General features: G+C 46.0%; 1 protein-coding gene across 1 annotated transcript; it reads left to right on the forward strand.

The window, feature by feature from the left end:
* Positions 1-593: 593 nt before the first annotated feature.
* On the forward strand, positions 594-23,849 carry LOC118208837 (WD repeat-containing protein 49-like). The gene is made up of 21 exons (XM_035383761.1): positions 594-785; positions 1,947-1,985; positions 2,016-2,103; positions 2,574-3,023; positions 3,638-3,814; positions 4,690-4,861; positions 7,187-7,354; positions 8,782-8,930; positions 9,387-9,620; positions 9,943-10,107; positions 10,435-10,550; positions 11,375-11,505; positions 14,106-14,204; positions 14,488-14,652; positions 15,703-15,890; positions 16,878-17,075; positions 17,654-17,868; positions 20,111-20,220; positions 21,405-21,551; positions 21,703-21,832; positions 22,145-23,849. Exons 3-21 carry the CDS (start codon positions 2,023-2,025, stop codon positions 22,179-22,181), a joined length of 3,132 nt encoding a protein of 1,043 aa, XP_035239652.1. The 5' UTR covers positions 594-785; positions 1,947-1,985; positions 2,016-2,022; the 3' UTR covers positions 22,182-23,849.
* The last annotated feature ends 742 nt before the right edge of the window (positions 23,850-24,591 follow it).

Below are 24,591 nucleotides of genomic sequence, written 5' to 3' on the forward strand. Positions count from 1 at the left end.
CCAACAAGTCTGCTTTGGACACGTTGGATTCTTACATGACACTTCCACGCCGTTACTGTGAGAATTCCTAAATGGCGGCCGCGGTTGCTCTGAGCCGCTGCAGAATCGCGTAGCGCGCAGGACAGGTCTGCCCTTGGGCTGGTCTGTGGAATGACAAATGGATTCCTGCCCTGGTACAGTAGCAGCGGGACCGGAATCAATTCAAGCTGGGCAACTGCGGCAGAGAGAGCCGCGCTGCTGTAGGAACGCTTGAGAGATGGTATGATTCCATGCAGCTTGCTGTGGAGTGAATTGCTTTACACCACCTTCAGCATGCATCTTCAAAGTAATATAATGAGCACTGTGGGAATGCCGGACGGGCCATTGTGTAACTAATAAAATTCATTGCCCCCCTGCACACACCGCCACACCCGTGTGCAGGGGGTTGGGGTGGGGAGGAGCTGGGTGTCGCTGTTTAGCCTTCAGCTAAGCACCGCTCCTGTGTCCAGTCTGAATGGAGGCGTGGCAAAGAGCCACAAACGCAAGCTTCTCGCTGCCTTGGTTGCCAGGCGATGTTTCCAAGGCAGCAAGACAGGGTGAGGGTGGGGGGAGGGGGTGGATAAGGCAAGGAAAGCTTGAGTTTGTGTGTTGTGCTGCTCCTGGTTAAATCTCTGGTTTCTGTGGGTGTCTGTAAACAAAAAACTCACACTTTGGCTTGATTTGACTTTCTTAAAAAATTGAGTTTTCTGCTGCGTCTCCCAGAATTCCTGTAGAGGGATAAACAAACATTTCTCAGTAGCTCAAAGGTAGGGAGGAACTTTTTCAACATTTTATTTACTCACTGTGTGTGTGCCTGTTTATCAACTTTCAAACTACCACATTCACTTGATTGATCAGTTTCTTTCATTTTTCCATTAGTATTTATAATCTTTTTTGAGGATTGAACATACATTTGCAATGAAAATGAAAGGTGCAGTTTGGTGCTTATTCAGTCTTGTTATGTTTTAGCCTCCCTCAGTACCCTTGGGTATGTCCGGTTTGTCTTGGCTGTGCCAGAAACACTTATTTAAGGGATAATCCCTGGGACTGAACTAGTGTATGGTCTTGTTACATTTTGTATGATTTGTTCATGTGGGATTCATGACCTGTGCATCGCATATCTTTTCTGTTTAGCAGTATAGCCTCATTTCCATTATTTTCTTGTGATTATTTGGGAGTTTCAGAGTTTACCTTTTGTCGTAATTGTCGTTTCTACATTGGAACTCAACATTCAGGTAAATCTTTTTTAATGTGGCACTGGTAGTGGAATTCAGCTTCTGGGAGGAAGGCTAAGGCGCAAGTCCACCAAGGGAATGCCTCACATCGGCCTGAAATAAACCGTGCTTGCCGCATAGTGTGTTCAAACAGCTCTGTGCAGTGGAGTATATGACACAATAAGGGAGAACTGTTTTTCCCTTTCATCGCCAATGGTTGTCCCGAGAGGGAAGTTATGGTCTGTATTCATGTATTCTCCCCTCATAAGCATGCAGGCCTGGTGCTTTAGCCTCTGTTTACTTCATTTGTGGAGGTTTGATTCCTAGTTATCCAAAAAGCGTCCCGGCAGGACCTGAATACCAACTACTTTAAGTTTTAGGCCATTGCATTTTATCGCTAGTGTAAATGTGAGGAAGCGCCTTATTTATATAGCGCTCACACCCTGATGTGACCCATATCTCTTTATGACTCGATTAGCACGCGGTACGTTCGATTAACTTTCCTGAAGGCCTGCCCGCAAGCACAGAACTCACGGTTCTGTCTAGAAACTGGTGAGTGACGGCAGGATCGAGGGGTTCCCCAAGTGCCAGCTGTCAGCTAAATGGCCAATTGCACACCTCGGCTACTTTTAGACATATATTTAAGGTTTGCAAATTTTCTAGGAAAAATGATGGCAACTCAACAATTTGTCTCTCTGCCACCAACACCCCTAGCTGGCTACTTTTCTCACCTGGCTGGCTACTAAAAAATTTGGGGAACCCACTGAGGGTCCCAGACAGGTCGGAAGCCATGGAGACCAAGAAGGAGGCGGAGCTACTGGAGTGCAGGCTGAGTGTGTCAGACTTTGTGAAAATGCAGAACCTCTTCCTGGTAAGATGAGCTGTATTTTTCACTAGACCATCATGAATATTAGAAGAGTCATGAGTGTATGTCTATGTGCATGTGTTTGATTAAGTCTTCACTTCACAGAAAAGCAAAAGAAGAATTCTATCACCAAAGGGGCAAGTCTTTGTACCTAATAAGTTACATAGGGGCATTTCAGACATTTTTGCATATCTGTACAGCTGGCATATTTGTGCAAGCATTTTAAGTATAAACACTATATTCCATTCCAGAACAAACCCACAGCATTGGGTCCAAAGGCATTTCCTTTGCAGATACTCAAAGTTACTTTGGCAGTACAGTTGTGGGAATTTTGGGTTTGGGTATCTACTAAAATCAATGTATCTGAAACAGGCCAGTCAGAAGCAACGCCCGTTAAAAGATTTACTTAAATGGGGTTTGCACAAAGACTAGAAAAATGGCCGAGGGGAACCTCTCCCTCCATCCGTGCTCCTCAGCCAGGTGAAGCAGGTGAGTCAGGTGACCCGGTGTCCTTGGAGAGGGCGGAGTTTGTGGAGCGGGCGTGCTCCCTGGTGGGCCGAGGCTCGCGCGAGGAGTACGGGCAGCTCTTCGACAACGTGGACGTGACCCGCGAGGGCCGCGTGGACTGGGAGAAGCTGACCACCTTCCTGCTGCTGGAGCTGTCGGAGAAGGACGAGCACGCCCGGGCGGCCATGGTCACGCGCTGGAGGCCGCTCCGAGCGCTGGCCGCCGCGCACAGGGAGCCCGTCCAGCAGGTGGCATACCTGAGGAGCTCCGACGAGTACCTGAGCGTCAGCAAGGACGGCGTGCTGGCAGTGTGGGCGGACGACCTCGCCCTTCTGAAGACCCATCGCCTCGCCAACGACTCTGTCAAGCCTAAAGATCTCTGGGTAACCGGAATGGTGGTCCTGGCAAACGTGCAAAAGGTAAATGAATAGCATTCGATGTGGCTTTTGGAAGTTATTTTTAATCGAATTGTTTACTCTAAATGTAAACAAAGCATACACTGGGGATCTGTGGGTTTGATTTTATGTTTTTGTTTAATGAAATACTTCCTATAAGGCCTGCATGTTTAGAAACATGGTCTCTGTCATAAATATAGAAATGAAGTGGTAAACAGTGCACATTTTAATAATAAAAGGCTTCATTTGAATATCAAAGGTAGGAATGTACCCTGTATTTTCCACCAGTTTACATAAAGGCATGAGTTATATTGTAATATAGAGCTAAGGGAGTAGACGGATAAGTGTGACTTCAGTCCTGTCTCCACCTCCCTCAGTTCAATTTTGCTAATTGAATCTCTCTCTCTCTCTAACTCTCCCACTCGCTTTCTCTGTGCCTGCCTTTAAGCTTGTCTCTTTTTGACTGTCTTTTCATCTGGTGCCAATCATCCTTATTTCCTTGTAGTTTATTTCTGGATTCTCTCTTTTTCCTTGACACTGTAAGCATCTCTTCTTTTTTCCCTCTATCTGTTGTTGGCTGTTTGTTTGTGCACCTCTTTGTCTCTCAGAAACAGCTTTCACTTTCTCTCTGTCCCCAGATAGCTGTGAGCTTCACCAGTAAGGAGATCTGCTTCTATGACCTACTGTCCAAGCAGGAGTTCAGCTGTCAGTACAAACTCCAGGGCCTTAAACACACTCCCATCAGCCTGGACTACTGGTTCAATCCCGAGAATTCAAATGAGGCTGTGCTCAGCTTCGGAGATGTTGGAGGAAAGGTCAGCCCTCCTGTGTGTGTGTATGTGTGTGTGTGTGTGTGCGCGTGCGTGCTTGTATGCTTGTGTGTGTGTGCATGTGTAAAACTTCATGGTTGAAATCTCGGGTTGAGATTACAATTCACACCTTTTCTATCAAGTGCACCCTTCTCATTCAGTTTAGCATTTTGTGTTTAAATATACGGAAAGTGAAAGTCCAATATCTTAAAAGGTCACCAAGTAACTGAGTTGTCTGGACAAATGAATCCAGGAATCTGCTTAAGGGGCTGTTGTTGTGGCTTTGGTTCATCTAATACAGCACATTCTATATTTCATTTTCAAATAATCATGGGCTGTCTTTCCTAGAGAACTCAAGCCTAATTTGGAGGCCCAATTACATGCATGTGTCCAATTAAAATGGGCTAGCAAGTAATGACCATTTTTCAGAGAATAATACCCTCACCTTTTGGATAATAACCTCAGGCAGAGAATAACCTTAGGCTTTTTCTCTGGTTTGGCTGCACACATCAGTCTCCTGACTCTGCTCTCTCTCATCACACACTCAACCTGCAGCACACTGTGTTCTCCTGCTGACCTCATACCTGTGACATTGACAAATATTGTCTTATGACATTACATTAGTCTCTCTCTTGGCAGACACCCTTATCTGAGGTGCCTTACAGCGCCTGCAAATTAACACCTAAGACACACATTGACTCAATTATACACACGATGAGACTCCATTATTTACCTGGAGTATTACTGCAGAAGGGGACGTGAAGTCATTTGCCTGGGACACTCTCGGGGCTGCTGTTTTGCGGGCTAACCGCTACGCTCTGTCCCTGCCAGCTTTCTCCTGCAGGCGTGTGTGAGTGACGTTCACCTGCGTGCGCTTGCAGGTGAGCGGCATCTGCTTCAGGACGGCCCAGATGTCCCTGTTCGAGAGGCCTGGCGCAGGGGCGGAGCAAGAGGCGGTCCTTGTCATCAAGTGGGCGGAGCTTGCGCAAGGTCGCCATAAGTGCTGTTATACCGTCCAGCACCAGGCGCACGGCCAGGTGTGGGTCCGTAGAGGTGAGCCTGCAGGTCCTTCTGCTCAGCCACCCCGCTCCCCCCAGCCCCCGTCCTGTTTGTGCCTGCCCTGGTGTGCAGGTGGATGTGCACACGAGCGTCACACACTGCGAGTGTCGCGTGCAGATATCCAATCACAAGTAATTAATAGAGCTGTGATCTGTGTGACATGTCGCCTGTCAATGCTTTTTATCGTCTGTCTGCCAAAAAATCAAGCACGCTGAAATTTCATGCCTCTCTCGTTCATTCATTATGATCACATCTGTTTGGGCTCCCTCATTAACACAGGATATCACTTGCTATGCAAATCGAGTACATTTGGTAGTCCTTACTCATTACACTCAGAATAAAACTTCATCTCCATTTTTGCTGTTGTTATCATGCCCAATGAGCTGAAAGAGAGAGATTACTGACTGTGGAACTGTTTTGTGATGGATATTCTTTAACTCTCTCGCTCACACAATGCAGTCTTAAGATTCTAAAAGATAACTTTATCAAAGCTTACTGGACAGAATCCCACTGTGTGTGTGTGGGTGTGTATGTGTGTTTGTACTACTATCTTCGTGAGGACTAAATGTCTTCACAAGGATAGAAAGATGAGGAAAATTACGGGAAGTGAGGACATATGCTGGTCCTCACAATTTCAAGAGGCTGTTTTAGGGTTAAGACTTAGGGTTAGGGTTAGAATTAGGTTAAGGTTAGGGTTAGGGTTAAGCATGTAGTGGTTAGGGTTAGAGGTTATGGAATTAATGTAGTCAATGGAAATCAGTCAAAAGTCCTCACAAGTATAGCAATACATATGTGTGTGTGTGTGTGTGTGTGTGTGTGTTTGTGAAATTATGTATGCATGTGTATGGACATATGCTTGTGAGTGCATTAACAAGTGTGTAGGTGTTGATGTGTCTCTGAGTGTTTGTAAGCCCTGTGTGTGTTTTATGTGTGTATTTGTGTGTGTGCATGCTTGTCTGTTTGTCTGCATGTTTGGTCCTCTGTGGTCAGACCCCTGAGTGAGACACATCTCTAGTGCTGCTCAGCTCATCTGTGCTTTCTGAGCCAGCTCTCATCAGAGACTTCCTCTGTCAGTTACCAGTCAACCCAACTGTACTGTATCCATTACTTATTTTAACTAGGTTAGCATGGTATGGCATGTCCACTTACTAACTGCCTTATAATTTCCGTCAGGTGAAAGGCAAGGCTGATATGATATTTGACTACGGCCCTCTGGAAATGGATGTGTCACTGTTGCTTTATGCTTTTGGCCTGATTCCTGATAAACAAGCACCTGGGGGAGTGTTCAGTCTAACTGCCGAGGGTCCTTGTCTTTAGCTTCAGGCCTTCATTCACATTCCGCGGACATTGCACGGCAAATACTCTGTGGCATTATTCCGTAGTTGTGAGCGCTGTAGTTCTGTTATTTTGTCTGGGGAGTTTTGAACTTGAGCGACTTGTGCTGTAACCATGGTGACTCGCTGCAGTAGGTGCTCAGTGTATAGCAGATCACCCCGTGGTATCTTAATTACATCATTAATGACTTTATTACACTGTGGCGTGTCTGCACCGCGAGCATTTGTTCAACTGTCAGCTCCACTTCGACATGGAGAGGAAGCAGTGCGTCCATCCGTCCATCTCCCTGTCTCTTTGTTGATAGGCGTGAATGTATGTATTTGCATGTGTGCTAGTGGTTAATGGGGGAGGTGCTTAGGGGATGGAGAAACTGTGTATTTAGTGGGAAGAGACAAGAGGATCAAAACTAATTAAAAAGAACAACAGAAAAGGCAAATCAGAAACAGAAATAAAAACAAAACATGAAAAGGACAGCTAATGTACATTTTCAGGGTACATTATCTACACTAGTTTTTTTGCTGTCTTTTGAAGTATATAGCCCTGAAAAATTGTCTGGTGTTGTTGCGAATTAGAAGGGAGGGTCACATCCAAACCACTGCCTTGTAGCACCGGCCAACCTCGGGCCAGAGGGACGGAACTGATTTGAAGTCAGAGGAGAATGTGTCAGCGATAAGAGCTGAACATGTCTCCTGAAAGCTCATTGTGAACATTAGCAAAATTTGCATTAAGAAGGCAGAAAGTTGTTTTTTTTCCCCCTCCAAAATAGCAGCGTCGATCCCAGACTTGTGAATCTAGGGCAGTGAAACTACTTTCCGGAAGAGTGAAAATTGGTTGATATCTTTCAAACACTACTCACTCTTACCCTTTTTCTTTATCTTCCTCTTACATTTCTTCCTCTTCCTCACCTTCCCGCTCCCAGGTGGAGCTGAGCCCTTTGGAAAGGCTGAATTATTGAGTAAAATTGCGCTTTCCTTCCTCTTCCAGTGAGGTTCCTGGAACACCTGGAAGCCTTCATGTCCTGCTCCACCTGCAGTGAGAGCAGCCTGGTCCTCGCCTGGAGAGAAAAAGAGGCCAAAAGCCTCCGGACCACGCCCTTCCACATCCCCAAGGGCACCAACGACCAGGACTACCACACCGGCCTCAACCTCATCGGTATCACTCCATTAATCCATCACTCTTCTCTTCCTGGGCCACCCCCCCCCCCCCCTCACGCCCTCCTCTACCTCCCCAGGCACTCGTTACTTTATTCTGATTGTTAATTATCTCGCACTCCTCATTTATTCCTTTCCCGGGCTGACGAATGTACATTCCTCAGTCACAGTGAGGTTTGTTTTTTTATAACAAACAGGACAGGCTTTATCATCAGAAGGTTTTTTTTTCATCAATAATTATAATTATGGAAAATTCCTGGGCTACCGTTCTGCTGATCAACAGGAGATTAATTGACTTATTAACTAAAATGAATTCAAAGTAAAACGCAAGACTAAGCAACAGCAGGGGATTCGCCTCTGTGCTTGTCTTGATACACCAGCTCTGCTGTTGGCTGCATTTACATCATCTGTCATGCACAACTCATTGCATTCTTCAAGCACAATACTTTTGGCAGGAGCTCAGCACAAGTGTATTAATCATATCTTCCCTGACATAGTATTACCTCCATCTGAGATGTTGTCACACGAGTGCAGTTCTACATCTTATGTTGCATTGAATTATGCATTTGCTCTGGGGATTCTCTCCTTCAGGGTCGCTTGATCACTGTTACAGAAGCAATTTGTGATCATTTTAACCTCTGACCACCTCAAACTGCATTCTAAATGGAAGGATTTGAACCCTGGCTTGATCCTCATATACAACATGACACCCAGCATTAAGGCTGTGAAATGCCGAGAGCATTGTTTTTATCGCAATGACCTTACGGCCTCTTTTTGTTACAATGTTAAATCTTTCGACGGCTGCAATATCAATTTTGGGTGAATGCCTCACAGTTGGTGACAGGCTTAAAAAGTGGTCATAAACATAAGTGTACCTCACTTATAAACACATTGGGAGTAAAGATAACTCTTCAGTCTTGTTAAGGCGGTGTCTGGATGGGCCCTGGATGGGCCGTCCTCTCCGGTATCGAGTCCGGACTGTGCCATTGCCAGTGGTGGCCGGCAGCCCCTCAAGGCGATGCTGTGTCCAATCACAGGGAGGGACAGATGCGGTCAGCTGTGATGGCTGTGTCCCATTCCCTCTTAGGGACCCCCGCTTGCGCAAGCTGCACAGGAACGGTCTTCCTCCAGCTCATATCTGTGCTAGCTAAGCATGTGGTCTGCTGTGTGAAATGGAGCAGAGGTGTTTCAGGGGAGATCACATGCTTGACAGAGCGCTCCTGAATTGAAAGAGGAGGTTGCAGAAATGAGTGCTGCTGGGAAATACAACTGGTCATTCAAAACTCTGGAAAATTTGGTGGGAAAAGAGAAAAATTTAATGTCTTCTCCATTCACAATGTATTCTTATAGCATAACTATTTGACAACTGTTTTCAAAAGGTGGTATTCAGTACATTGACCTCTTTGTCGCTCTGTCCTCTGTCTGCAGCCACGGCAGGCATCGACAGCAGGGTGTGTCTGTGGAACCCCTACGTGACCTCTAAGCCAGTGGGTGTTCTGCGGGGTCACATGACTAGCGTTGTGGCAGTGCAATTTGTTCTGGGAAAGAATCAGCTGATGAGCTTCTCCAAAGACAAGGTTAGCGGAGAGGAGCTGAGGAACTGCGTGTGTGTGAGTGAGTGAGTGAGTGAGTGTAAGTATGTGTGTAAGACACAAGGAACAATAAGTCTCTGGTAAAAGAATGGTGGATGTGGAGGATAGAGAGGACATGGCCATGGTGTGACATGGTCAGTGATTAATTGATTGATTGGAGGTATTAATAGTCAGTGCTGTTGTGTCTTAAGCAATTTCGATTGTTGAATAATACAGTTTAGCTTCCACAAGAATGTAGTATGTTCAAAGCTCTGAAATGTTTGTAACTTTGAAGGTGAAATGCAAATGAAACACTTTTACGAATTTGAATTCTTTGACATATTAATTGGAATCATGCACTTGGAATCAATGCCGCGCGTTTATTTTAAATTTGGTTAATGTTGAGGTGTCCTCTCCCCTGCGGCTTTGTGGGCCAGCGCTGAGCTGCTCTCCTTTCCTCAGGTGTTGAGGGTGTGGGACGTGCATCACCAACTCTGTGTTCAGCGGGTGGCGGGGGTCTTCCCCCGGACGCAGGAGTGCCAGACGCGGCTCTTCTTTCACGAGGAGTGCGGCCGGCTGCTCCTCACCTTCAACAGCCTGCTCACCCTCCTGGAGGCCTGGCAGGAGGTGGGCAGGAGGGTGAGCAGCCACGAGCACGCGGTCACCTGCGTCCTGTACAACCCCCTCTTCAAACAGGTGACCTCTCCCACATCTCCCTGTTCATCTTCATCTCCCGTTTACATCACCGCACTTGTTCTTCCTCCTCCATCCCCGTATATTCTCCGTGCTTCTTTTATTGCTGCCCTCCTCTACCTCATCTGCCTTCTTCCTCAGTCCTTCTTCTCCTTTCTTGATATGCTTTTACATTTTGTGCCTGTTTGTGTTTCTAACTATTGATCATTCAGTGTGTGTGTCTGCCAGTCTTACTATCTACCTATTGTAAAAAAAGGTCCAGGTTTATCATTGTATTCCAGTTGAATTTGTGTCTGTAAAAACAGCATTGCTCATTCTCTCTAAGGTCATAAGCAGCGATGCCGGCTCCACCATTACCTGCTGGTTAATCGACACAGGTCAGAAGGTCAAGCAGTTCAACCACTGCCATGGCGACGCCGAGATCTCCACCATGGCTCTGGACGCCTCCCAGACCCGCCTGTTCACCGGAGGCAGCGACGGGTCTGTCAAGGTCAGACGCCACGGGTCGCCATTCCCGCCACTCTTCCCCGCTCAGTGTGCGATGACCTGACTCAGCGCCGCGGCTGTCGTCATGGAAACAGGAGATGATGAGGGATGTCACGGTCTTTCTCCACTTGGGTTGTGGTGTTTGTTTACCCTGCTTCCAGAAAGACAGATGTCATAACAATGTCTGACTGGATGTGACATCTACAATCTCTTCCTCTTATCTGTGTTTCCTACAGTACCAGACACTTTCTTTCTTTCTTGTTCGTGTCTTTGTTTTGATTTGTTGGAGTTGAGCTCCCTCAGAATGAATTTTCTGTGTTGTCTCTCTGAGGTGTGGGATTTCAATGGACACTGCCACCACAAGCTGAACGCGGGTCGGGGTCAGGCCGTGGAGATCTCCCAGATTCTGGTCCTGAAGCGGACGGTGCTTGTGCTGGGATGGGAGAGGTACGGCGCTCCACATCGCCATCACCTGCGAGCGCTCCGCCCTCTTCCCCTCAAATCTTCAGTCCTTCTCATTACGTCTCACTCCTCCTTCACCTCTCTGTCCGTCTGAGTTTTTGATAGAACATAGGATCCGATATCTATCACATAAAAAACTCAGCCTTTTGTCAGACGTTTTAGTTGCCAGTGTGTAGTATGAATCCTAGCCGCTAGAGCTTTTGGAGTGTTGGAGAGCCTATGGAGCAGAAGCTGGGCTTGGCACAGTGAGGGGGGGCCTTGTCTGTCTCCCTAAAAAGAACATCTAACATCTGGAATCAACAAGTAACATCTGGAATCTCCAAAGACCAAAACCTTGAAATTGTAGACTCACTGTCTTTTTCACTACAAAACATTGTGTGAACCAGCCACAATTTGTGAACTATCAAAAATATATCCAGGCTCTGGTTCAGAGCTTGTAAGGATTGAGAGATGAGCAACTCTCCCTCTGGACTATGCTTTACAGGCAGAAGAAAAGAACCGTAGCAATGCAGGGCATTTTTATAATGCCATAGAGTATATGCAGTTTATTTTCCTCAAGCAGTTACTTAATAAGATGTTACATTTTGTTGAAACTCTTCCCTGTACAGCTTATAAAAACATATATTGTGAATAGTGAAAGGATCAGATTTCTTGAGACTGATTTGACATCATGGTATCAGATCACTCCGATACTGTGGTATATTGTCATAAATAGTATGATGTCCTGGTAATGTTGAGATATTGTGGTAGTGATGTGCTAGCCTGGTCACATTGTGATAATGATGTGCAAAGTATGTTCCTTCTTGCAGGATAATCACCGTTTTCCGGCTCAACACGTTCTCCCAGTTTTTAATTCAGCCATCTGAGTGGAAAGGCGGTGTTCAGCATCGCGACGATGTCCTCTGTGCCGCCTTCCTTCCCCCTCAGACTCTGGTCACAGGTACGTACCGCGGTGTTCACGATTAAACCTGTTCACAGCCAACAGCCAACAGCAGGAACTTCAGCCAGGTGAAAGACTCTCACCCTGAACACTAACAGCAACCTGGGAGAAACAGCCAATAGCATGTCATGAATGAAATGTATTAATTTTACATGCCAGTAAGTGTCAATTAGAGATTCAGATTCAGATCAACTTTATTATCCCATATGGGGAAATTTGTTTGTTCCAGTGTTCCAGACAATTAATGTGCAGTATTAACGTGAAAATAAGAGTGTAATTTCACCTGTTCCCTCCAAAATATACGCTTATGGTACGTTTCCCTGTCTCTAAATAGCTGTGCTTTCAGGGTGTGTAAATCAATGCCATATGGGTTGTTTAAATGATGAGAATGTAACAGGATCTGTTGCCTGTAGGTGAACTTTGTCTCACATATTTAAATTTACAGTGAATGGTTCTGCTTGTCCATTTATTAACTATATAGCTGGGAGTTAAATACTGACCAGCATCTTGCTGAAAGTACAACTGCAGTGTTTCTCTGGGGATTCAAACTCGCAGCCATGTGGTCCAGTGCTGTTACTGGTGACAGACTGTGCACTAGGGCCTTGACATACAGTGTGTTGCACTCCTTTGAGTTGGTGTGGCATCTATTTTTTTAGGTTGTGGCTTATCACACCCTCCTACATATCTCCTTTTGAAGCATCAAACACAGAGTTCTGAGCCACAGGGTCTGCTAATTTTGTTTTCACTTTAAGCCCAGTTCCCAGTTCAGACCCGTGACACCAGGTGAGGTGAATGAAGTCTGTTATTAACTGCTTTCATGTTTAAATGAAGTGTTAAGTAAGAACAGGACCCAGATCCTGACCTAACAGAAGTGCAGAATGTCTGCTTGGCATGATTCTTGCTCACGAGACTGTGTCAGGGTAAGGGCTCTTCAAGCACTGTGACTTGTAGATGGAGAAGGGCGCTTTTAATTTGTAGCACTTCCCCTTCCCTCCCCCTTGGTAATCATGCAATGACATGCAGACTCAGGGAAATACTCTGGAGTGCCAAGAGAAAAGAAATCTAAGAGCAATTAAAGCTCTTCATTAACCTCTAGGCTCATCTGATTAAAAACAACAGGCTCTCTGCCCCTTCTTTCAGGCGTATTGCTCTTGTAGAAGGTGTAAATTCGTTACCCACCAGCATTCCAAATTCACACACTCACACGCAGAGCAGTCTCCAGCATAGATTCAGAACATGGAGAAATGCTCTCTCAAATGCATGATTGGCAAGAGAATGTAACTCACTGGAAGGAAAAGACAACAGCTTTATTCATGCTTATATAAGCGCTATGTACATGTGAGGTTTCTGGGCCTCCTGCAGATGAATTGAATATGAAAGGGCTGAGGGAGAGTGAGAATGAGATGGGAACAAAATACAGACAGGATGGAAAAGGTTGAAAAGAAAGAAAAAAGAAAAAAAAGTGGAGAGGGGCTGGGGTATACACAAAGCTAACAAGGTATTCAGAATGATAGTGTGCTCTCTCTCCCCCTCTCTCTCTGGATTATGCTAATGCAGAAATTAAATTACGTTTATTAGTGCAAGGCGGAGACGGAAGAATTTGCTTTGCAGGCTTGAAGTCCTCATTCAGCATGCAGGGAAACATTTGGCTGTTGGGGGACTGTTCTTTTTGCAGCTCCTCATCAATATTCAAACTCTGCACCACATACACACACGCGAGCACACGCAACCAGACTCACTCACACACGCACACACACACACCCACTCTAATACCCATCACGTCAAGGGCTGCCGACTTTTTTTATTTAATCTGCCATCTCTTGTAACGTTTCTCGCCTGAATAACCGGATATTCTGGGCATGGTCTCTGAAAGTTTGACCATCCACAGGGGAATGTGCTGTTGAACCGTACTGCTTTGTTTAAAAAAGAGAGAATAAATAATGACCATGATTTTTTAATGATGCCCCCCTCACTGCAATGGGCAGTAACTGACAGCTCAGAATTTTGCCCCTCGGGTGAGGCCACACGGTTTTGGTACACGCAGGCCGCTGGTGCAGGGTTTGCTAAGGCAGCAGTGCACAGCAGAGGCTACACTGCATGCTTAACATGGGGGTGTGGGTTTGAATTTCCCGATGGGAAACTTTCTGTTGTGCCCCTGAGCAACGTATTGCACCTGAATGGCTCTAAATCCGAGTGAAATTAATCAGTTCGAGAAGATGAGCGTTTCACTATTTCAAGAGCTGTCGCAAAGTTTGGATGAGGATGGCTTTGAGACAAGCAAATAATACAGCTCCTCACTCCTCACTGCTCCTTGCGGAACTAAAAATGAAAAGCAGAAAAGGTAAGTGACAGAAAATTAAACGCATTATGGATTCAAAGCCAATGCAGACTTTGCTATGATTCTGCTGTCATCTTGTGCATCCTGCAATTATCTACATGACTGAAATTATCTTTCGAGCTCTGCAGTCGTCTCCTTGAATCTAAGGTCATCTCCAAAGGTCTGCAGTCATCTCCACGGTTTTGCTGTCATCTCTGTGGTTATGGCGTCATCTCTGTCTTGCTGTAATCAAAGCTCTGTTTCAATTTCATTGTCATCACAGGGAGCTATGATGGACAGATCACGGTGTGGAACAACAGCACAGAGAATGCCCTGCGCAAGCTTCATTGGGCCGGCCAGCAAGGGTTGAGGTCCCGCTCAGGTCAGGATGGACTCCTAGGACAATATAAAAACTTCCAGTTTTGTGTTTTGATTTGAAATGCATGAATTCCATTTAAAAGGACCCACAGATCTAAGTTATGATGTGCACAACTGTCAAATCCTGCAGCATTAATGTTAACTTTATTAAGCAACACAGTGGTGCTCAGGATTAGGTATGCTCTTTTGAATCATAAGGGAGATGCCTGCAAGAGACCAGGCAGGAAACGCTGCTGTCCCTTTCTGTGGTCTGACTAACCTCCAGTGTCGTGGCCATATCTCTACAGACAGCAAATTACTGCGGCCGCACACTGTGCTGGCTACCCCGAGGAGCTCCCTCCCTGCCTTACCCCTGCTGTGCCCTGCCCCCGCTGGCGTGGAGGACCCAGAGTGCAGCAACGCCGTAACCCGTCTCTTTTTCCTGGAGGCCAGAAAGAGCGTGGCCGCAGCGGGTAGGGAACGCTGCCAAAGCAATCAATAAGTGTGGCTACAGACCGAATTGAACTTTCCGTTTTGCTATCAATGATCCATTTCAGCGAATCGGGTTAAGTGCCGTTAAGAGAAAGCACTTTCATAGGTTAGAATCAGTCGACCATTGAGTCAGCATATCTCAGCCCCTTCGATCGATGAAGCCTGACAACTATGGGACTCCATAGATGTTATTGAGCAGGGGATTTTGGGCACTGCTTTAATAAGGTAAACTAACCCTGTGGAGAGGCGGATCTGAGTCATGGGTCTTGGGAGCCATCTTGCAAGCTCTTTGCACCACCTGCTTTCAAGGGGTTTGCACTGTATTGATCTGTGAGATGAGTGCTTGTCTGAATTTGATATCTTATTGTCAGTTACCTGCAGAAAGTCAATGTAAAATCATTTTTACGTGCGTAAAGATAAAAACTATGAAGGAAATGACCGTAGGGTGCCAAGATAATTTGTGTACTTTTTAAATTATTGTAGGGCCTGAAACAAATGAGCACTTAATTCATCTTAATTGACACAGCTGCTCAAAATTTCTGGTGCAAATATTGACTAAAGTTATGTTTTCATCAACACAAAGACCTTCAACAAAACGTTTCTTCAAAATATTTTCAGCAGGTAAATGTTAGGAACCATTAAATATATTTTACTATTGACTAAACCCATCGATTAAAGCAATTAAAATAGACAAAAAATGGCATAAAAAGACTACTTTGGAAAAACTTGGAAATCAGATGATGAAAGTCTCTCTGGAACATATTACCCTTCAGGTGCATATTTTCTTTCCTTTATTGATGTTGCTGAGCACTAAAATTAAGCAGAGAAATTTCCCTTAGTTGTGTAAAGGGCACTTCATAAACCGTTGAATATGTTTTGAGCACTGGTTCCTGTCTGGTCAGATATCTGAATGTACTTCCCTGTCAGAAATTCAGCCCTTGAGAATTTATTGGGCGTGCTTACAATTTAGGGTTAGACTAGGTTCAGCTAAGATCCGTGGATACTCACTGTCCTGGTGTGGTCTGTTGCAGGGGGGGCGGACCTGGTGTCTTGTGGGGGCTCGGGTATGGTGCGTTTCTGGAACACGGCTCAGGGCTGCATCATGGGGGAGTTCGTTGCTCACGAGGACTGCGGATCCATCATAATGACGGTGGACAGGAGCGCACGATACCTCATCACCGCAGACATGGACGGAGGAGTGAAGGTGTGGGACATACAGGTGAGAGGCTGGAGGAGAGAGATACAGAGAAGAACGAAGGCAGGCAGATCGAGAGATGCCCGAATTGCCCACAGAGGAAAAAAGATGAGAGAGAGAAAACTGGAGAAGTAACCCGAAGGAAGGCTGAAGGTATAAAAGGTAGAGGGAGGCTGAAAAAGAGGCCTGCCTCCATATTTTAATAACCAGTGTTTGAGGATTGATGGATCAGGGTGGGGTAGAGGTGGGATGCGGAGGGGTGATGCTAAGGGACACAGGGGGATGAGAGATGGGTAGCCCAAAGGAAGCAGCCTGCTGAAACCTTATAAAAAAAGCTGCTGACTCTCAACATAATATTCAATTTAGTTTCTCTCTCAGGTGTTCCAGGCATCAAGCACACATTATAGCCTCTTGACAGGACAGCTTTTAAAAGAAATATCCTTTTTTTACTCGCCATCAGCGTCAGAAGCCCCACGTTGTCCTTGAGGAATAAAGTAACCCTGACAATGGAGTTGGGTGATTGATGGCAGGCGAGAGGGTGCTTGTCAATTTCCCGAACTTTTCTCGAAGTGTAACTACATGCACCGATGAGAATGAATTGCGCGGCCATTTTACTTCAGCACTTTAATAAGACATGATAATTTGTGGTCCCGTGTTTTGGCAACGGGCACCGCGGTTGATGTAACGGCTTCAGCGATTCCGTAATGGATTGCCTCCAGCCTTCCTGATGGCGCTCATCAAAGAGAAAGTGCTACGGCACGGCACATCTCTCTCACTGCAGCCGCACCTTGAGCGTGGACACTCTGCGGCTCAAGGTTCCTCTGCCATTAAGAAAATTCCAGGCACGGTTCCAGTCCCTCTCCCGCGCGCTGTTGGCTGTCAGGAGTCATTGCTTCTGTCTGGTGGTGCCCGCCCGTCTGACCGGTCTAACGTTGTTAGCGTCTGACTGCTTTCCGTACGTGCTGAGCCCTGATTGGATGTTGCGCTGTTTGTCGTGCGTCTGCCTCGCAGGACTACTGCCTCCGCCCCTGCGAGGGCGTGAACCGTGAGGCTCCGGCGCTGCTGACCAGCGCCCGCCCTCACCTGGACTGCGTGACTCATCTGGAGACCTGCGTTCATGGCGGGCAGCTCTACCTCCTCTCCGCCTCCGCGGACTGCAGCCTGGCGCTAAGCTACCTCCCTGGAGCTGCCCTGGGCATCTTTGGACAGGTGAGCGTGCAGAGCTCACAAATGTGTCTAGACCAGACAGACAGTGTAGTGTGCAGAAGCCAAAGATGCATCACTCGAAGGGCGCATGATGGTACAGCAAGCAAGAATACATCTCTGGATAGACAGGGGAATTGCACTCAAGTGTGTCTCTGGATGGACAAATGAATCCGACTTAGGTGTGTTTTATGATGATCAGGTGAATGTACAGCATACACAGACATGGCTCTTGGAACACAGTGCCTGTTTTTGGGCAGGGAAAACACTCCAGAGTACGTATGACCAGGTGGTCTATGAGGTGGTAGTCTATGAGCGAGATCAGACTAGGTAAAGAAAGTAATGTCTTTGGAAAAGAACCTGCAAAGTTTCAAAGATGTTTCCACCTTTTTCTCCCAACAAAGATACACTGTCTTTTGCTCAGATTTATGAACATAGCTTTAGGCTGTTTTTGTAAATTCCTTCACATTTTGATTTAGCCCGAGGGTCTGACGTACTGCTGAGTGTGTCTGCCGAACGTGTCTGTCCTGCTGCCCTCCTGGAACGTGCCCCTCTTCTCATGCGTCTCCTCTTCTCACCACCAGGAGGTGCACTGGAACCTCGATTGGACTGGGGAGCCCCTACCAAACGGCAACGTCCTGCAGGAGAACCAGGAGAGCGAGTCGGGCCGCAGGGAGGGGCCGGGGTCAGCCACACCCTCCGAGCAGCCGTCCCGGGGGCGGGGATATCCAATTTCGGAGGACGCGTCCGTGTTCTTGGCTGTGGAGGTCGATCCGGACTGTGTGGAAGGGAGCATCAAGTGAGTTGCTTTCCAAACAGGTTTATGCACATTCATTCATCACCGTTTCTTATGCCCCTAATCCCTTCTTTCCAGCTCTTCAATATATCCTCTGTTAACACATTTTGCTTCTAATTCTTGGCATTTCAAACTGTATTAAATTATTCAAGTATTATTGTAAAATTTTATTAGTTTGTTAACAAGATTCCCTAAATGACTTACATGGCCTATGTTTAACAGGTTCTCAATTTATATACTCACACCACTCAAACGTAATCGTGGAGTCCTGCCTGGTAACTTGCCAACCTACTGTCTTTACTTTTCTGCATTGCCACCAGTCTAGCACTGCACTGTGCCACTTATAATTGTTGGTTTTAGTATCACTCTGAATAACTGTAAGGTGATGGCGGCAAAAGGGCATTCTGGGTGAGATTTTAGACAGATGAATGATATTCATTTATCATATGAATGATCTCCCAACGTGAAAGTTCTCTTTTATCTTTTATAGCATTCATTTCAGAGCTGTGATTTATTCATCCTCTTCTGCATGTGTAAAATTAATTATGTGCACTTTGCCTTCTTATTATGACGATGGTGATGATGATGATGTTGATGATGATAATGATAATAATAATAACAATAATTATTATTATTATCATCATTATTTTTATTCTTATTATAATTATGATTATGATTGTAATGATGATTATTATTATTATCATTATGAGCAGAGGAAAAATCAGATAAGTTAGCTCACTGATAGTTCCTTAGTTTTTGTGTGCCATTGCAGTGTGGCATCCACTGATAAAATGCACAGAGGGGACTCTGTACAAGAGCCTGGAGTTGAATAAATCCTATCCTCCTTTACACACCTGCACATCTGTGCACCTGTATTGTCATGGCAACCACCATGCCCCTGGCGGACAGATAGAGTGGAGTTATTGGGGATTGGAGGAGGACAACAAAGTCATGAAGTCAGAGCCTTAAAAGATGCTGAGGACCATAGATCTTCCAACACCATGCCCTGAATGAATATCTACACAGGGAACAGCTGCTGAACATTCTAGAACCACATCGGCATCTGTTAATGTACCGCATTTGACTTGGAGCTGAGATTGTGATTCTGTCATTCTGAAGCAGATCCAGTCTGGTAGCTGTGCTCCATGTGCTGATGGTGCACAGAGTGTGCTGAATCCACGCTCAGCTCGGTGACTGCTTAGCATTCTCAGCAGAAAAAGCCAGGCATTGTAGAGTGTGTCTTACAGAAATAATGGGGACAATCTGCAGAATATATTCAGAGACTCCCTTTCATCCCTGGGCATGGAATGACAGTGAGAACCAGCTTTCGGTTTTATAAAGTAGTATTTTCTCATTCATTCCGTAATTCAATTCGTACGGACACATTTCAGTATCCATCACGGCTTCTGCAAGCGCGGCTGCAGACTGGAGTTGTAAAAGAGAAGGATTTGCGCGAAAGCAGTGCTTGATATTCTCGCGTGCTCGCTCTGGGCTCTGGGAGTGCTCATAACACTTTGATTTCGTAAAGGCTGTCGCCGTTATCGCGTCCTCCCCCCGCCCCCCTCGCTCTCCCGTCTCCGCGGTCTCACCCGTGTCCCCAGCCCGCGCCGCTGCTTTGATGGAGCCCTGCGAGCGGCGTGCTAACGGCGGCGCGCGGTCTCTCTGTCCGCATCGCACGCCAGCCGGCGGGTCGCAGGTCAAACGGCCCGATCTGGCGCGTCTGCCGACCGTCTGCTTTCCGTTAGGATTAATTAGGCAGCTGTCCTGTGTCCGTTGGTCCCTCTGTGCCGGTGTGTCCCTGTGACTGTACTGCCCTGTGTCCGTTCGTCCCTCTGTGCCGGTGTGTCCCTGTGACTGTACTGCCCTGTGCCCGTTCGTCCCTCTGTGCCGGTGTGTCCCTGTGACTGTACTGCCCTGTGTCCGTTCGTCCCTCTGTGCCGGTGTGTCCCTGTGACTGTACTGCCCTGTGCCCGTTCGTCCCTCTGTGACTGTGTGTCCATTTGTCCCTTGCGTCTGTGTGTCTGTCTGTCTCGTCTGGCGTCTGTCTTGATGCCCCCTGCTTCTCTTTCTTTGTTTTCTTGTGGCATTTTGTCCCCCTTGCCATCTGTCCAATCATCTTCAGGCACTACTGTGTGGCTGTGCATTCTTGTGTTTGGCCCCCTGTGTGTGTTTGTTTTTCCCTGTGTGTTTCTCTGTTCATATGTCTGTGTGTCCTTATGACTGCCTGCCTGACTGCATTTCACAGCACCAGTCCCTGGAGCAGCAGCATTCTGGGAAAGAGCTACCAAGAGAGGTGGAGCCTGAGGAAGAGTGACAACAAGCCGTCCCTGTGGAACGATACACAAAGTCCCATCGGTGAGGACTAACAGTTTATGACTCAGTTATTTACAATTATGGAGGATACATGTTTTGATAGTATACAGTTTTAATATGATGCCAGTACATTTTCCATTTGGTATAAATGTCCAATACATTATGATTTATGCCCTGAGCGGTAAATCATGGCTTAGTGTTAGAGTTGCATGGAGAGCTCACTGCAAGCTACATTTTGGTGCTAGATAGTTGCAGCAAATTCCTTGGCTCATACTTGAGAAGAACACATGTCCACATGTCCTATCTTTTCACTCAACTGACTACCAGCTGTGACCAATGCACCAGAGAACTGGCAATCCCCTGCTAACTGCAGCTTCTCCTCCCTGGGAGATGCCATGGATGATTATGCATTCTCCTGCAGACCCACAGCTGGCTCTGACATGCTCAGGAGTTACTTCTGGAGTGTGGGGTGTATGCACTACAGGGGGGAAATACTTCACTAATGAATTCCTTTGAAAGTAATTACTTTGTAAGCAAAGTATTTTATGATCTAGTATTAGGTTACTTTAAGTTACTTTCCATAATTTTATCATCATGAGGTGATAGGAAGTATGGATGAAATTTATGGGAAAGCATGGTGGGAGATTATAGGATGCTGTGTTGCTAATAGCAACTTAATCAGAACGTCTTTTGGGCAGAGGAGGCGATGCTTTGCTAGTTCACCACCAGCGAACAGGTGTTTATTTGTTAAAGTTATGGAAGATTTCCCACTGGTATTCACCATGTGTCTGTGGAAGCCTGTTTCATTGTTCGACTTGATAATGCTGAAAAGGTCTTGAAATTTAAATTGCTGAACGTTTTTAATTCACGTTTGTGCATTGTTTTTGGTTAGGAAAACCAAAAAGTAAAGTTAGGCAAATTTGCTGGGTTTTATTTGTTTCACAAACTATTCCCATTTCATTAGTATAGAATTGTACAGTGTGAAATGATGTGTCTAGAAGGTGATTTTACATCAGTTCTGTACCTGTCAGTATTATTCTTTTTGTATGGAGATATATATGGTGGACCGCTTGTCTTTCCCATTTGTCATTTCTCTTCTTGCTTTTTTCTCACAATGTTTGTTCCCACTATCCCTGATTTTGTTGTCATTAACCCAGCTCTGTTTTTTTGTTCTGTTCTGTTTCCCTCCATTTCATGTACCTTTTGGGTGCATGTTATCATGTCAGGAACATTCAGCTCACTGCATATGGAGGAGCTGGATGCAGTGGCAGACGTCCACAAGCCTGACTTTGTGACCAACCCTCAGCAGTACTTCAGGGAGAGCTGGGATTGCGCCACGCCCATTCCGTCCTACCTCCCTATCGCCATGGAGAGTAAGATTCCCCCTCTGCCCCGCTCACCCCCACCACAGCACTGCAGACCGAGCTCCACACGCATACTGAACGAACATGATGAATATATGCTCTCTGAGACTTCGGGGCTGTCGCTGGTCATTATCTCTCATTATACCCTCTGGGCCAGCAGCGGTGAAAGCAGCCTTTGATGCCAAGAGTCTGTTTCCGAGAGAACTCCTGGAGCGGGACCAGTGGACGGGGCCGCCGCACGGGGCCTATGAGGCTGGAACGAAGAGGAGCGGCGGGCATGGGCGTGGCAGGTGCGTGAGTGAACCGTCAGCAAGCCCTGTTGCTTTTGCTTCTGGGTGTTGTGTTCAGTTTGAGGATTGCAGGAATTCTTCAGCACGCCACAGTGTCGAGGGATTACAGCATGCGACAAAAGAAGTGATTTTACTAAGGGCAACTGTGATAAGGAGAGTATTTACTTTGTGCCCTTTTACGGTTGGTCATAAACACGACACATCTTGCATGTAGATGCAGGGCATTGATTTAAAATGTTTACAGTGTGTCCCTCTTTGGAAAAGACACACTGCAGATCATGGCTAATGTGTTTATCTCTGTTTTTCACACAGGAAACCAAAAGCTACAGCGGCTTTCAAAGCCAAATAAAAGAAGACCACACACGCGCACTCACACACACACACACACACACACACACACAAAGGCCTCTTTTAGTACAAAGCCCATTCATACTGTATACTGTAAACCTAGAAATTGTAGATGTGCCCTTGCTTTATTGAAATTATTTTTCATATTTGTTTTATTAAGACTATGACATTGAAATGGAAGGTCTTTTATATTACAGTTGCATTTTATTTGTGCACCATTCCCCGGGGAGAGCTGGACTGGACTTGAATCCACTTACGGCATGTCTCTGCATTCATTGTTACAATTGTGTTGATGAGCATATTCTTATACCATTGCTCATCTACGCTGTGTATAGAGGCTGGAGAGATTTGTTGAAGACGTGTGTTGGAGTTAGGTTTCCCGGTTCCACCGATCACTATCCTGATGAAAGCTATCAGATTAATCACAGAGATCACTTCATTTCTCAGTACATTGGGCTACAAGGTGATGCAAGAGACTGTCACCTTTTCAGTCTCCAGTCTGCTCAGCGAGACAGTGCACATCAGTTTGATGGATGCATAATGGCTGTGGGCCCTCATGCTAAATGATGCATTTAGTGCTGATTCTGAATCAGGACACCTCACAGTGCAGTGTTACACTTTTGGTTCAACTTTTTGGTTTCTGCCCATCCTCATTGCTTTGAGGGGCAGAAGACTGATGGCTCATGGTGTTGGAAGAGGGGGAGTCTTCAACAAAAGTCTTGACCTGCATCATACATGCGGGCAGGAAAGTATGTCTGTGAGTGTGAATGCGTGTGTAATAAGTGCATCTAGACCTGTTGTTGAGGGAGCTGTATAAACCTGCCTGTAGATACTGTACTACACAAACAGGCCCAGGAGCGTATTTGGACTCTAAGGATCCCTTAAATCCCCCTGAAAAAGAGAAACAACAACAAAGAACTGTGAGTGTGTGACAAGCCAGTGAAGAGTTTGAAAAACAGCGCTACTCTTTAAGGTGAGACAGCAGCTCTCCGGGCCAAGAGCGAGAAGAAAGCGCTTTCGGAAGACTTTTGCAGAACTTTAATAAGAGCGACTTTTCAGACTTCACAGAAAGTTTTTCTTTTTCTCCGTGCGGCGAGCGGCGGAGGCAATCCGGAGCTCTTCCCGGCCCGTTGCCAGGCAGGGAGAACGGATGGGCTCATTTGCTGCCGTGGCGGATAAGACCATCAGCGGTGCGGTTCTGCTGGCGCTGACAGACTGAGGCCGATACGCGGTTCGGGGGGACGGGATTATTGATGGTCCTCGACGAGGGCTCTAATCTCTCCTCAGAAACAGAAGGCTTAAATTACAGCGGGGACAGCAGGCTGAGGCTGGGTCCAGCTCACCCCCTGCGACTGGCGGAAGACTCAATTAAAAGCCTGAAGTTTCCACAGAGGTCACGGGGCGCGGAGTGGAGGGGAAAACCAATTATCGTAATAAATGCAATTTTTTGATGATAATTAGTGTTCGTGCTGTTGCTCTGAAAAACACCTGTTGCTTCCCATGATTCTGACAGATGAAAAGATTGTTGCCATGGCACTGAACCCAGACCAATTTATTTTTTAATATGTGGTGCAGGAACAAAAAAAAAACTGTGAATTTCTGCACTGTTTGTTTTGCTTGTTGAAATATCATATGATCTAATAAAAATAACCATTGGTTCATAATCCTTTCAGGGAAAATAATGTAGTTGACTTGGCAAGGTGAGTAGAATCTTCCTGTAAATATGGTTTTAAGATGATCATTGCCAGTAAATAACTTCACCTGTTCTGCGATTAACCCCTCTGTTCTTTGTCATACAGCTATTGTTATTCTCTCTCTTTCTTTTGTAGGCATCTAATGCTTAGCTGAAAGTCTCAAATGAATATCTGTATTCTCCCTTTAAGCCTGTCAGAAAGGGCTCTGGTCTCTGTGTGTCTCTAGTAAGGGTGTTTATTTCACTGTAGATATCTCTTAAAGGTATTTGGCCTCCTTGCATGTCTCTAGTAAAGGCCATTTATTACCCTAAAGATCCCTGTTCTCTTTGTCTCTGCCCAATAAAGGTGTCTGGTCCCAGTGCAGTCAGTTCTGCCTTAAGACTATAGTAGCACGCTGTGGTGATATAGTCTTAAACCACAGTAGATCCTCCTAAATATTTAATGGTCCTACTTTACATCCTCTTATATATTTTATGTTGGGTGGAGTTTGGCGGCACCTAGTTTTGTAGATTACGAGCCTGGTGAGCGGGGCTATTGGGGACCTGTAGGGATGTTGTGAAGGAGCAGATGTCAGTGTTGTGTGTTCACGAGGGCTTCCTCGTGAAACATCATTACCTGCAGTCAAACTTCCTCTGTTCCTCCTCCAAGCACCTCAACTTCAAGCTTTTCTTCAATGTCACTCATTTTCTTTGGTAAATTTAAAGTTCCCTTTATTTA

The sequence above is a fragment of the Anguilla anguilla genome, chromosome 12 (assembly GCF_013347855.1).
Source record: "Anguilla anguilla isolate fAngAng1 chromosome 12, fAngAng1.pri, whole genome shotgun sequence".
In the NCBI taxonomy this organism is placed as follows: Eukaryota; Metazoa; Chordata; class Actinopteri; order Anguilliformes; family Anguillidae; genus Anguilla; species Anguilla anguilla.